The following is a 15,085-nucleotide window of genomic DNA, read 5'->3' on the forward strand; positions in this document are numbered from 1 at the left end:
ATCTTTTTTATATGTATATGTATGTATATATATATATATATATATCATATAATATAATATAATATAATAATATAATATATATGTGTACGCGTCGTCACAGAACCTTTCTTTACGCATTTATTCTTCTGTTTTCTTCTTTTTTTCTTCATTAATCTCCTTTATACTTAACATAGAAAAAATATAGAATTTGCTTTGCCACGAACTTAAATATAATAAAACTTTTTCTCTCTTATGTGAGCGTCGTTTATAATATATAAATATAAGTTTTTGTATTTGTATGTATACATGTGTGTAAGCATTCGTTCGGAGTCTCAAGGTTGTCTAATATAACGTTCTCATCTATCTATGAGTGTCTCCTTCGGGTCATCTGTGCGCGCGTGTACGTGTGTTGTTTGCGTGTATTCGTGTACGAATAAAGGAGAAATTTCTTGTCCTTTTTTTTTTTTTATTTTTTCTTCACTTGAGTGTAAACGTCAGCTAGATAAGTTACGAGAACGCGTTCGAAGGAAGAATTAAGAAAGAAGAGAACGATATAAGTGAACGATGCTACGCGTTATAATATATAAATCGCGAATATAATACGAAAAGAAAACGCATGGCGGACAAATGAACGAAGATGATTTATGTAGAAATGAAAAAAGAAAAAGTAAAAGGAAAAAAAAGAAAAAAGAAAAAAGAAAGAATTAGAAAATAAAGAAAGACACCTCGAAGCGAAGAACAAAAAGTTAGAAGAAAAACTAAGCAGGAGCGTGTTCGGCTCGAGCGATTAGAAAATATATCTTCGTTTTTTATCCGCCCTCGGTGGATGATAAACACATCTATTTATGTGTGCCCGTGTTTCTGTGTTTATATACATACATATATGCATATGTATGTATTTATATAATATACGTTATATGCAACATAATATTTATTTATATATATATATATATATATATATATATATATACATATATATATATATATATATGTATATATATAGAAATCTCGACTTGTGTTTCGGAGCTGCGACCGAAGCGTATCACTATTTTTGTTCGACGCGAAAATGAACAAATGGCAACATTCGACGACGAGCGGCTCTCGTCGACGGAAAATGAAAAAAGATAACGACGTTGAAGCTTCGTTTCTTTTTCCTTTCGCAGGGCTAATCGTATGCGGAACATATTGAAAAAGGTTAATCGTCAATTATGTGAATCATTGATTCTTTTCGCGAAACGAATTCGAACTGACTGCATCGAACTTCTTTTTTCGATCTTTTCCGTGCAAAGTCGCAGAAAGAAAGAAGCAAGTTGCGGAAAAAAGAACGCAAAGACGCGTGTTTACTCTCGAAATCAAAAGAACGAATTCAGATTCGGGGCGAAAGAGGCCCTCGTTTTTCCCCTAACGGGATTGCGTCTTGTTTGGAGAGAGTTAGAGAGAGTGAGATAGAGAGATAGAGATAGAAAAAGAGAGAGAGAGAGAGAGCGGGAGAGAGACAAAGGATTAGAGGGTATATATATATATATCGATAGATAGATAGATAAGTAGATAGATAAGTGGATAGATACAGAGAAAAAGAGAGAGAGTGAGAGTGAGAAAGAGAGAGAGAGAGAGAGAGAGAGAGAGAGAGAGAGAGAGAGAGTGAGAGAGAGCGCAATATAGTGACACATATTATATATGTATATATCTATATAAGTTTATATGCATATAGCTTCCGTATATACGTCTATATAATATAATGCACTGTAATATAATAATTATGCCTCTTGAAAAAAAGCTACGTATGCGCAAGTCTACGCTTAAAATGTGATTCATTTTTCAAAAATTCTTTTTCTTATTTGAAAAGCTCAATCACTATCACGAATACCCAACTTTTTTGCTCGCTTGGAAGTCGATGCCTACGATACCTCTCTACGCTTCATTTTCTCCTGTTGTTCTCTTTCTCTCAAACTTATTTTCATTATTATTATTCTTATTATTATTACTAGAAATATTATAATTACTATTATTGTTATTATTATTAATGTTATTAATATTACTACATTATTATATCGTTATTCGTTAAATGAACGCTCGTAATAACTCGATCGAACCACCCATCGTCCCGTCGTTAAAACGCGCGAAAAATACAAAATCTACATCTCAATAAAATATCGTCGCGTTCGTCGAGGCCGACGAGTACGCGCATGCGCGCATCGTCGAACTCGTCGGATCACCACATACATATATATATATATACATATACATACATATATATATATATATATATATGTGTATATATATATATATATTCATATATTTATATATATTTTTAATATATTAATATTATTACTATTATTATTAATATATCAATGTTATTATTATTATTATTATTATTATTATTATTATTATTATTATAATTACTTTAATTGCTATTTTGCTTATATAAATGTAAGATAATACTCTTAGTAGCGAGGGATGCCAGGTGGAACAAGCGCGTTTTACGAGTCGTCGTACGAGCTATGTTGCGCTTTGAGAGACACGTAAGCATCGTTCTCCGTTCGTAGAATATATTTCTCTCTTGTTCTCTTTCTTACTTTCTCTCTCTCTCTCTTTCTCTCTCTCTCTCTCTCTTTCTCTTTCCCTTCCTCCCTCCGTTTCTCACTCTCACGTCGTCCTTCGCTTCGCATTCAACTTTAATAATCATTCTCCGGAATTATTTCCATTCGCTACGCAGCATTTCGCGTGAAACCTCGAAATAACGATCGCGTGCCTTCGACGACGGAACGAGATCGAACATTTCGAGATTTCTGGCGTTAATGTTGTTTATTATTTTTTCTTTTAAATATCGTCGTCGTCGAAGGCACGTTGCCGATTTTGAAAAATGCCGCTACTGGAAGAAGTATTTTGTTGAACGTGATCGCGTTTAAAATGGCACACACTCGACTAATCGTTGTCCCATTGAAAAGGTTTTTCACGCGTTCTTTGATTCGCGAAACTCGCTCGGAAAATATTTATTTTATTTAATTAACTCGACCGACATATTATTGAGAATGAAAGAAAATTTCGTCGAAACGTGAAACAGATCCGAGCGAGTACGATTTTCGTTCAAACGCTCGAAGAAGGATGGAAGCCGAGACGAGATCGTCAAGAATAAATAAAACTATTCGAAGGAAAAAGAGAAGCTCTCCGTCGAAAGTTTTCCGATAGTTGGTGAAGAGTAGCGGAGACAAAGTTCCTTGAAGGAGGTCATACGCGTAGGACCAAGTCAATACTTTTCGAAGGCGAAAAGTTACGCATTGAGACTGGAAGAGAAGGACGCGACGACAATGAGAGTATCTACGATTTCTCTCTCTTTCTCTCTCTCTCTCTCCCCCCACCCTCTCTCTCTCTCTCTCTCTCTCTCTCTCTCTCTCTCTCTCTATCTATCTATCTATCTCTCGTTTTCTCTCTTACTAGCTCTCTACTGTCTGCGTGATAAAACTTAAAAGCTGACTTCGTTGTATCCGATCGGGCACTGGGAACGAGACGACGTATCAGAAAGATCGAAACGTTCCTGGCGCGTTAAAGAGATTATTGGCAGCAGTGGAATTGAGAGATTGTGCGCGTCCGTCGTGCTTGTTAGCGTGCGGGAGCTGTGCTCGGGTGCGCTCGGATGCGCACGCGGCCGTTTATGAAAAGATGCGAAGCGCCTGTAGAACGGGCCTGGAGCAGACGGGGCACATCGGAGTGGAGCTCTCGCACACCCTGTTGCCGCAGTCGAGACAAAATAAATTGTGTCCACAGGGCACGAGGGCGGCGGTGACCTCCTTGTCGCCGCATACGACGCACTCGCGACGGCCACCGGCGCTACCGCCTCCTAAAAGGGAATCCGTCGGCGACGCTGGACTCGCCGATGCCGGAGGCGAGGGCCTCGAGGGTAGCGCTACGCCGGGAAATGACCAAATGGAGGAGGCCGAGGCCGCCTGAGATTCGAAGGAGGGCGACTCGCCGAGGCCCTCGTCTCTCTCGAGGCCGGCTCCCCATATCGCTACGAGATCGTGTAGTCCCGGTGCTCCGGAGCTGCTGGAGGAGCTGCTGCAGCTGCCGCTGGAGGAGAAGCCGCCGCTGGAGTCGTTCGAATTCGAATTGGAGTCGTTGCAGGGCGTTGTTCCTGGTGGTACGAGACAGCCGAGGATCGAGCCGAGGCCGCCACGGCACAAAGCACCCAAGAGATCCTCCTCGGCCAGACCGGTGCCCGTTCTAAGGGCGATGTGTCCCTCGATTTCGCGTCTCGCAGCTTCCACGCTTTCCGGGAGGCCCGTAACCTCGAAGACTGGCTCCTTGTCGCGACTCGGCGTCACGATGTACGTGTGCGTCTGATGTTGAATCCTCTTGATCGTCGCTCCCTTCGGTCCTACCACCAGACCTACTACTCTGTACGGTACTCGTACCTGGATCGTCACGTGTCCCGGCACCGAGGCCGGTGGACCGGGCGGTGCACCCAGCAGCGCGCCCAACGTGCTCTTCCTCGATGCTCGGATCTGCGAAAAGTGCTCCGCCGCGGAGAGGATCTCGCGCTTGGCGCGCGCCACGTCCTCCTTACGTCCGGTCACCACGAACACCGGCTCCTCGCCACGTACAGGCGTCTTTATGTACGTGTTCGTTTTCGCCCGCAGAGCCTTGATCTTGCAGCCTGCAATCAAAAGAAGAATCGTGTGAGCGTTAGAGGATACCCTTTGCGTTTTCAAGGTAGAGCCAGAAAATGACCCGGCCCAGGGAATAATGGCCGGCTCGTCGACGAGCCACGTCGACGCAACGAGAAAAAGGAGAAACAGGAGGAAAATAAGAAGAAGCAGAAGACGAAGGAGGAGCTCTCGACCCGTTCGGTTCTCTCTCTCTCTCTCTCTCTCTCTTTCAGACTCTGGCCTTGAGCCGGCGCAATGCTAGCAATGCAGGTGAACCACTCTTCTCTCTCACCTTTCCTCCCTCCTCCCTCTCTCTTTCTCGCACGCATACACACACGTATGCATGCACGTACGCACGCACGCACGCACGCACGCAAACACGCACACATACTCTTTCATTCAGTTCACTCTCTCCTTCTGTGTGCCGACGACTGAAGAGAGACCGAGAAGGCGTCACCTTTTATCTCGAACCAAGTTCTCTCTCTCTCTCTCTCTCTCTCTCTCTCTCTCTCGAAAATCCAAAATATTCTATCGTTGTGCAGCGGCTAACGACGAAAATGTTTCGTTCTCTCGTCGTATAAAGCACATATCGCGTCTCTTGTCTCTCGAAACTCTTCGTGAAAGACAAGTTCGACAGACGCGACTGACTATTAGACGCGTGTCCTTCCACGCTCGTCACGCACGTCTGCTCCGAGTCGAATGGCGCCCTCGGCGAGGAGTCCTTGCATAACGCGACAATGTCACGGACGTCCTCGTCTCTTCGGGGCCGCATGCTGTAGCATAATCTTGACATCGATACGAGCCGATGCGAAACATAACCATGATTGGTCGCGGTTTAACTACGAGAAAGGGACTCTTGCATAGTTGCTAAAACGCGCAAGGGAGAGAGAAAAAGGGAGAGTCGCTCGAGGTCGATCGTCTTGTAGGTGTTTAAAGCGTAATTACCCGAGAGTTCGTTAATCGTCTAGCTTTTTCTTTTAATCTAATTAGACCATCGTTTGAATGGTCACGAAAATATTACTCGCATTGTCGTCGAAATGAAAAAATATTTCACGTACGTGATGAATCCTTTGAACCGATTTCAATGTTTCATTATAATCTCTCCTTGGGACAAAACAAAAGATTTTTAACGATAAATCAACTTATATCGTCCTTGTTCTAACTTGGTTTAGGATCACTTGCAAATCATTTGTGCAGATACATTCGCTAATTACTTGTGTGGTTTTCTCGATCAGTCATTCAATGAGAAGAACGTATACCGAACTTTCTTCGATTATTCGATTTATTACTTGTCGCAAGACAGAAAGGAAATTACGCGAGAACACGAGCACCTTTTTAGATTAGGAGGAATATAAATCTTGTTTCGGGATACATCGATCACATTTATTTATAGAACTCGTCGCATTTTCTCTAACCCTATCTATCGACCTGTTCTCATCCTTAAATATCAATTACTCGTATGGGGTTGTATGGGTCGTAAATAAAATTCTCTCTCGATCGTCGAGACGAACGCATGCTAGGTTTGCGAGATAATCGACTTCTCAATTGATGAAACGTAATGATAAAAGAGAAAGAAGAATATGAGGAAAGGATTTTTGTTGCACGCTTTAACGATTTTAGATCACAAAATTGCATAGAGCGAGCATTTCTAAAAGATTTTTTCTCCAGTTTTGCGTAATTCGCCTATGGCCAAGCGGGCGTCGATTGCTAAATAACTTGACATGCAAATGAAAAGAAGGAAGGAAGGAAGGAAGGAAGGAAGGGCAGGTGGAGAATCGTACGCGCGCACGTGGGTCGCAGGTAGACTCCAAAGATCGAAGACCTGCGAAGGAAAAGAAGAAAAAGGTGCTGGAGTAAGATGAAGAGAATAAAGAGGAGAGGAAGGTTGCTTTCCTCGTGGTCGATGGTGACGACGATGGTGTGGTATGGTGTGGTATGGCGTGGTATGGCGTGGCGTGGCGTGGCATGGCAGAGATGGTGGTGGCTACTAGGATGCAGAAAGAAGAGGTGGGGCGTGGGTCGTAGACGGTTGAAGGGCCGCGGCCAAGGTGAGGTGAGACGGGGAGGGAGAGGGAGGGAGAGAGAGAGAGAGAGAGAGAGAGAGAGAGAGAGAGAGAGAGAGAGGAGAACGTGTACGTGTGCACATGTCCGACTGTCTGTTGCATCGTTCTTTCGTACGTAAGTGCATGAATGTGTACGCGTGTCCGTGGAAAGAGAGAGGGGTCGCCGAAGAAAACGTAAGACTCTTTTGCCTTTGTCCGTCTTCTCGGAGGGACCAAAGAGGAAGAACGCAAAGAGAGTGTCTCCAGAAGAAGCTTATTTCTCTCTTTCTCTCTCTCTCTCTCTCTCTCTCTCTCTCTCTCTTTCTCTTCTCTTTCGATTTTAGAGAGCTTTATTACAGAGATTTTACTTTTGTAATTACTTTTATCGATCGCAGAGAAGTATTAGAACAAATATCTAATCCTAATATCTTTCACTAAGCATATTAAATTATAACGCTAAGAGCTTTGAATAGCGTAATCTTCTCTCTATACTTATTACTTCTTTTTTTAAAGACGCGTGTCATCCGCGTACCGGACGGGCGTTCGGCATGCAGGGCGAATATTAAGGCAAATCATTCTCACGACGCGTCACACTTTCAAGTGACGTTGCTAAAATCTGCAGAATCAACGGTGGCGCCGGCAGCAGGGCGGTAGCTTCTCTCTAAAGGCCGCAGGATCAATAGTTACACGCTTCTATAGTCGGAGACTGCATTACACGACGGCGCCATGCACTGCGTGCAACGAGCATAGGCATGCCTTAGAGAAACACTCTTTCTTTGAAGGAAGTAAGAATAAAAAAAAGAAAGAAAGAAAGAAAGAAAAAGTGTCGATGCAGCATTCATTTTGAGTCACGTTGCTTAGGACGATTGATGTCTTTATTTTTTGTCATTATTGTTTAATATTAATTTAACGTCGTCTGCTGTCAATTTTTGCAGCTACTGTACTTTCCGGGAAGTCCTCGGTAGGCGAGGATTTTCGAAGAAAAATTCGTTTGAAAGGGACAGGAACCCGCGGGCCATCTGTTCGGGGCTTTGCTTTAATTACGGCCTCTACACCCAACGACCGCTTTGGAACGAAACAAGCTTGCTCGCTCACTCTCTCTCTCTCTCTCTCTCTCTCTCTCTCTCTCTCTCTCTCTCTCTCTCTCTCTCTGTCTCTCTCTCTCTTTCTCGTTTCCGAGGATTCGCCGGCAAGGGTCGCTCAGCTTCGACGGAAAGTCGATCGCAGAAGAAGCAGAGAAAGGAATTCCGACTCGTTCCACGGCCGACTGACTGACTCTCCTTCTCGTTGCGGACGACCGATCAAATTTTCAATCGCGACTCTCTGTTTTCAAGACTCGTACATATTCGTTCGAAGGAACAAGTTTTGTAAATGTGGAGGAAAAATCTATGACGTCCAAGCTATTCGTCTATCCTGGCCACGGACAAAGGAAAAGCAGGTATCAAAGACCCTAAACACGCACACCTAGAGAACCGTGTTCAACGTTCTTTGCGTTTGCTTAGGAGGCATCTAAAGGTTTTTCACAACGTGGTATCCGCTCGTTTTCGAAAGCCTGTTTTACAAATACGACGATGTTTTAATTTGTTCCACCTACCGAAGGCTAAATATGTTTAAAAATTAAATGTTTTTCCTTTTACACAAATGATATATGAGACGTTGCATTCGTTAGTAGGCGATAATATTTCGATCGATATTAAATATTTCTCGTATACAAGATATTGTTCGTTTTTAAAGAAAATAACAATATCTAAAGAGAATGGAGAAAGCGAAAAAGAGAAAGATTTTGTTTAAGGCCCTTACGGGCCTTTAAGTAGCGGTATCCTTTGCCGAGTCAGAAGATTTCTTTGGTAGCTGGCCGCACGAGCCGCGTCGGGTATCACGAGTTTCTCAGGCAGGTCAGTGAAACTGCGCCGTCAAGTTGAAGGCCAACACCCCCACGATACAACGGCCGAGCACCACCATCGCTATCTCCCTCCCTCCCTCTCCCTTTCTCTCTCTTTCTCTCTGTATCCCCACCAAACGTGTCCTCCTATCCTCCTCCTCCTCCTCCTCCTCCTCCTTTTACCCCCTCCCTTTCTTCGGGCGACCTCGCGCGCGCCGGAGGAACGTCCGAGGAAACACCAATAACGCCAATAAAGTCGGGAACGTGGTCGTCGCGGGGACAACGCGGCTTCACGATTCTCCACGTTCGCTTTGCGCTCGTCTTGGCATCGCCAGAGTCCGATCGATCGAACGTCGGATCCTTGGAATCCCTCGCCGCCTACTCGCAATCCGATCGTTGCATTTTTACTCTTTTCATCGTTCTCGAATGTTCTACGCTCTTCGCGACGTACATTTAACCAGAGAAAAAGGAAGAATACATTTTTATGATTTTTATGAGAAAGTAAATAAATTTCTTTTTCTCTTTTTTTTTTTTTTTTTTTTTTTTTTTCATAAAACTTCAAAGAGGCGGATAAAGAAACATTAAATTTATGTAAAAATAGTATATTAATGTGCTCTCTTGCTCTTTCTCTCTCTCTCTCTCTCTCTCTCGTAACTAAGAAAATTGCTTTCTTCTCTGTTTTCCTTCGTGGACCCTCGAGAAAGCCAGAAATTCCAGGTTCCTCTCGAAATAGATCGATGACACTCGGCCGAACGATCTCGCGTGCGTGCGAACACGTGGACGCAGTCGAGCATCTCTCTCTCTCTCTCTCTCTCTCTCTCTCTCTCTCTCTCTCTCTCTCTCTCTCTCTCTCTCTCTTTCTCCTCTCTGTCCCGTGAGTATAGTGGTTCGTTCGCGCGCACGCTCGAACGCCCCGTACTCGCGCCTCTCTTCGAGGCCGATGTCTCTGAAATAACCGAGCGAGGCTCACTCGCCGGACAGGGGAATAAGGTGCAATGCACGCACCCGTTCACTGCGCTCGCTTCTCTATCTATCTTTCTCGCTCTTCTCGACTCGTGCACGCTGCTGCAGTCGCGTCCAACACTGTTTCGAATGGCAGTGGGGGTCACACTATATTAAGATTGAACTCCACTGACACTGCCGCCCAACTGCGTTCATTCTCCTCCGATTCTCCCCCCTATCTCCCTCCTTCTCTCTCATCCTCCTCCTATACGTCGCTCGTCCCTCGCCTTTCGACCTGCCTTCTCTTTCCTTTCTCTCTTTCTCTCTTTCTCTCTACCCCCGCCCCGCTCCCCCACCATCTCTTCCTCCTCATTCTTTCTCCCTTTTTCTCCTACGCTCTGTGCCTTCTCCATTTCCGTCCATCCACCGTCTACTATTACTACGCTAGTACTGCTACTACTACACCGACGAAACATCGACACCACGACCATCATCGATATAGTGTGTATATGTAACTCCATTCCCGGCCTGCTATCTTCGCGATAATGCATCCCTGAGCAAGCGTTCTCGTGCGAGCAAGGGTCTTCCAAGGTCTAGCGATAGAAAATCCAGATTGTGACAGAACGTTGTTTTTCCTTGAAAACGAGTCCGAGCTAGAATCGGTCGCTGGTCTCTTTTTACAAGGGAACGAAAAAATAAGTGATTTCCCCCCCTCCCTTCACCCTCTTTCTTTTCTTCTTTCTTTACTCGTCGAGTATTATAGAGATGGAAGGAAGAAGATTGTTCGTGACTCCTTCGAGTCCTGCCAGATTAATGGTTTATCTTTGGAAAATGAGTAGCTTATTATAGAAATAGGACGCTTAGAACCTCATCGAAAAATATTCGCTTGAAAATTCATTGATCGAATGAGAATACTCGTAAGATGGCGTACGATACGAACCGATCGAACGAATCAAATAGGATCTAAAAGGGTCCTAACTACTCTTTACACGGTTACAAATTCCAACGTGTATTCTCATAGTCCCGAAAAGACGAGCGTACTTGTAAGACCTCGCAACGCGCAACCAAGGATTAAATTACGACTTTGACTTAGTTATTTTTACCTCTGAGCGCATGTCGAACGCGTTTACGTGAGCTTACAAAGTGCGTATCTTATCGACGAACTTGAAGAATACGAGAAATATAAATAAATTTTTATAGGAAGATAGCAATGCGTTAAAAGAAACGACGTCTTGGATAACGTCGTAGTGTAACGACTACTCGTTTCGACGATCCAAAGGTAAACGAATAATTGGAGAAAGAGAAAGAGGGAAGGAGGGAGGGAGAGGGAGATATGTATATAGCCAGGAAAAAAGTAATACGAAGAACGACGTTCGATTATAATTACACGATATTGGATGTCACGATATTAACGAGCCACGGCGGATATAATGGGACGTGCTGGCCACCATGGAAGAAGGCACTCCGGCCAAAGTGCCTCTCTCGACGACGGCCACTCGAGAGGCCGAAGGGTGAGTCACTCCGCCGATCGACCTACCTCAAACTCTTCTCTGCCGTTAGAGAACGGAGATGTACAGTGCGGTCTAAGAAAACTCGAGAGAAGAAGAACTTTGACGATCCAAGTTGCTTTATATTTTATAGTTTTCGCTGTTTATCTATCCATCCTTTTATCTTTATCTCGAGCGAACGAAAGAAAAAAAAACTCGGATGGTCCTTCTCCTGCGAGTATAAAAGACAAACGTCATTTAGTATCGCTCGGATCGTAAGGAACGTCGACGAATAAGGACGATCGGTCGAGGACATCTAATCTCCGCGTCGTCGTCGACTGGACGTCATCGTCGACCCCAACGAAGCGGTCGATCGATTAACGTCGAGCCATTACCGACACTCTCCTGACCTCGAAGCACGCGCGCGCGGTTAAAAAACATTGGGTACGCGCGCAACCCTAAAATCGGGGCTCTGTTGTTCGAGAGGAGAGACCCTCTGTGTTCCCGCGTGCTCGCTCGTATCAGCTGTGCGCGCCTTGAGCCGAAGAAAAAACGAAAAACCTGCGTGCTCGTTCCGCTTTTTCTCTCTTCTGACATCGAAGGGCTCGAAAAGGGCGGCTATCGATCTGGCCTCTCTCTACCTAACCAACTTACCCTACCAGTCGTAGAGACCCTCCTAAAATGTTGTACGGCTCGTTTCTTTTACATTTCTCTATTATCTTTAAGGTATCCGTTTTTTTTTTTTTTTTTTCCTAAAACAAAACTCTTACCATTCTTTAATAATATTTTACTAGCGTAAATTCTCCATAAGTAAGAAATACCGGTTTGGACTTGGTTCAATGTGCGACCAAGAGAAAAGACGCAAAAGCACAGATCCTCTGGATCGTAGTCCTTCCTTTCAGGAAAGATCCACTCTCGTTTTGGGCCCGCATCGGCAGTCTCGTTCCCCCCCCCTCTCCCTCCTATTTCGCCAGAAGCATAAAACCTTCGGAAACCTCGAGAAGCCGACGTAATTCGAGGCCCTAGAAGGGGCCTCTCTTCTCTCGACCGACCAGACGACGCGAGCAACGAGTTCTCCTTTGTTCGCCTTCCTATGCTACTTTTCTTCTTCCTTTCCCCCCCCCTCCCCCCCTCTCTCTCTCAATCGCTTTTACCAACGACCGATAAACTCGTTTCAGATGCTCGTCGTTTATATAAAACAAACAATTCGAAACGTTATATTCGAAAATCTCGAATAAGAGCTCCGCTGACACGCGACGAATAAATTACGCAGCGGAGCAACGAAAGAGCATACAACGCAATATAGATAGATAGAAGCCGTGTGTATTTTCCATTCAATTTAATTAATTAAACGTCAAAACGTCAATGACAAGATCCATTTCGATAAACGTCAAATACGCTATACGCTCTATACGTACGTATTCGATCAGCGAAAAAAAATAATCAAGGCTACTTTCTAGAATAAACGATAAACGAGAAAGGGGTGAAAAGTGATTTGCCAAATTGATAAAAGAATAACGATTAAACGCGATAGAACTTAAAGTCGGCCGTCTAAAACGACGATCGTGCGAAAAAAATCTCGACTAAGAGGGAGGAAGGAGCAGCGAGCGAGCACCAACTTCGAGTTCCATCGCACGACTAGGGTTTCCTGTTTCTGCTCCGTGACCAGCGACGGGTGTAATTGTTTTCACGACTCGCCGCGGCTTCGTCGTCCATTGCTCCGCTCGCGCCTACATGACGACGTATCGACTCTTAATCACCGATAAAACGCGAGAGCCGATTTGTTATTCCGTCGGGCTAACGCTCGCACGGAGACGCGCGAAACAAATTTATACCTCGCGGATACGCGCGTATTTCTCGATAATGATAGAAAGGTAAGCGCAACATACGGTATCGACGTATCGCGTTAATTATTTATTATCACGGTACTAGGAAAATTGTTGGGGAAAGAAATTTTCATAAGATTATTATTCGTCTATCTGGCTCCCTTCATCGATAAGGATTCCCAATCCACTCGGACGTAATCGAAAATTAAAGTAAATTTTATTATGTACCCTTACGCAACGAGAACAATTCTCGATCAGAGAAAGATTGACCCGAAAAGATTTCGTTCGTTTATTTCGTGAAATAAACACGAGTGTTTGATAAAATTCCGACTTTAGAATTCTCAAACGTTTACGTAACTAACGTGTTTCGCTGAATGAGAGTATCGAGAGTATGTCTATCTTCTCGAATTATCGTGTAAGAAAGAGTTACGATTTTTCCATCGATCAAAGAGGAAATGAGAATTTGTGAATCTCGTTTAAAAGAAATAAGGTCACCGTTATAATTATGTAACGCGTTTGGTCACGCTCATCTTTTTGCCGAGCGATCCTGCGAGAAGAATCTCACTCGCGAAATCGAGAGATCGATTACGAAGAAAGAAATCGAGCGAAAAGACGTTTCGTAAGGTCGCAACAGAGCCACGAAATTTTTCATCGTAAATTATTTTTACCCGTCACCCGGTATATACACGTGCTACGCGATACCGATTATCGTAGTGGACAGCTTTGAAAGAGGGAGAGGGAAACAACCAAGGTAAAGTAATGGGTACTGGAGCGAGAAAGACAGGGAGAGAGAGAGAGAGAGAGAGAGAGAGAGAGAGAGAGAGAGAGAGAGAGAGAGAGAGAGAGAGAGAGAGAGAGAGAGAGAGAGAGAGAGAGAGAGAGAGAGAGAGAGAGAGAGAGAGAGAGAGAGAGAGAGACAGACAGACAAAGACAGAGAGAGAGAGGGAGAGAGAGGGAGAGTGCATATTCACGTCTGTATATCTACGAGGCTTGTGCATATTTACAATCGTAAACCGTAAAATGCGTCGAGTTACTCTGGCCACGTCGTCGGAACGTTAATGGCAACTCGTCGGCTCATTCATTTTTACCTCATAGACCGTCGGCATTACTCGAAAATTTGTACGATCCGTACAAGTCCCTTGATCTAAAAATCCGTTAAAATTTTAAGTCTATCTTAGAAATATATTATTCGCCTCGGTAAAAGAATTTAGTCGACACGCTTTGACTTTTTATAAACGTTTATTCGGTGCAAAATCTAATCGAGAGAAATCATTTTGTATAAATTTGTTCGTAAAGAGATTTGTTTTGAAAGAGTGAACAGATTGAGTTAAAAAAAGTAAAAACATGGGATATATCTTATTCGAGTCGAATTTTTAATTAAATCCTAAAATCGTTTGAAAGATATTTTCGGTCGTTCGCATAAGCGAACGTTTTTCTCTATCGGTGTTCTATAGATAAAATTAGATTTTGTTAAAAGGATTATTTCTATATCTATTATAGTCGAATTGCGCAAAAAAATGAAGGATACTTCAAAACAAATATAAATTACTACGATGTCTCTATATGTTTGAGCATAAAGAAAATGTCACCTTTCACAACTCATCGATGGATGGAGTTATACGTTCCGCCTTGAGAAATATTCTCGTTGGAGCTCCGTGAAACTTTCGTTTATTCGTATTATCGCAGAAAACTATCGAGGAGAACTTTCTAATTAATTTATTTATCGTTGAATTAACGCTTATCGTTCAGAGATTTATAAATCTTGATAGTGTATAATAAACGAATTAAGAGACGCTAGTATATTATCGTGAAATTAATAAACTAGGTTTACAGAGAGAGAGAGAGAGAGAGAGAGAGAGAGAGAGAAAGAGAGAGTCTAGACGGTTTGCCGATTTTAAAACATGGTCGACTTTGAATACGATCAATCTCGTTTCTTTTTTTTCTTTTCGAAAAAAAAAGAAAGATAAGAATAAATTGTCAAACCAATTTCATCTTTCTAAACTTCATATATTTATTTTTCGTTCGGTCAGCAACGCTAGAGACGAGCAACGTTCGATTGAGGGGGTTAATATCTTCAGCAAAGCCTTTGCCAGTCCCTCTGTTCTGTATCGACCGAGAATGGTCGAACGATGTACAGGGTGACGAGAATGCGCGCGTACAGCGTACCTTCTCGCATATAACGGACCATTTTCCGTCTGACGCTCCACCCATTTTTTCTAGCATTATCATTGTGACTCATCTAGGAGGCGCAGCGAGAAGGACACATGAAGGGGGGGAGGCG

General features: G+C 43.5%; 1 protein-coding gene across 1 annotated transcript in view; it reads right to left on the minus strand.

The window, feature by feature from the left end:
• Window positions 1–2,380: 2,380 nt before the first annotated feature.
• Window positions 2,381–15,085, minus strand: part of LOC118446025 (RNA-binding protein MEX3B-like) — a 37,340-nt gene continuing 24,635 nt past the window's right edge. The window contains exon 2 of the mRNA XM_035876172.2: window positions 2,381–4,633. Within this exon, the coding sequence (XP_035732065.1) occupies window positions 3,630–4,633 (1,004 nt within the window). The 3' untranslated portion in view covers window positions 2,381–3,629. The remainder of the gene's footprint in view (window positions 4,634–15,085) is intronic.

This window comes from Vespa mandarinia, chromosome 1 (genome assembly GCF_050613455.1).
Source record: "Vespa mandarinia isolate Hongniang chromosome 1, ASM5061345v1, whole genome shotgun sequence".
Classification (NCBI taxonomy): domain Eukaryota; kingdom Metazoa; phylum Arthropoda; class Insecta; order Hymenoptera; family Vespidae; genus Vespa; species Vespa mandarinia.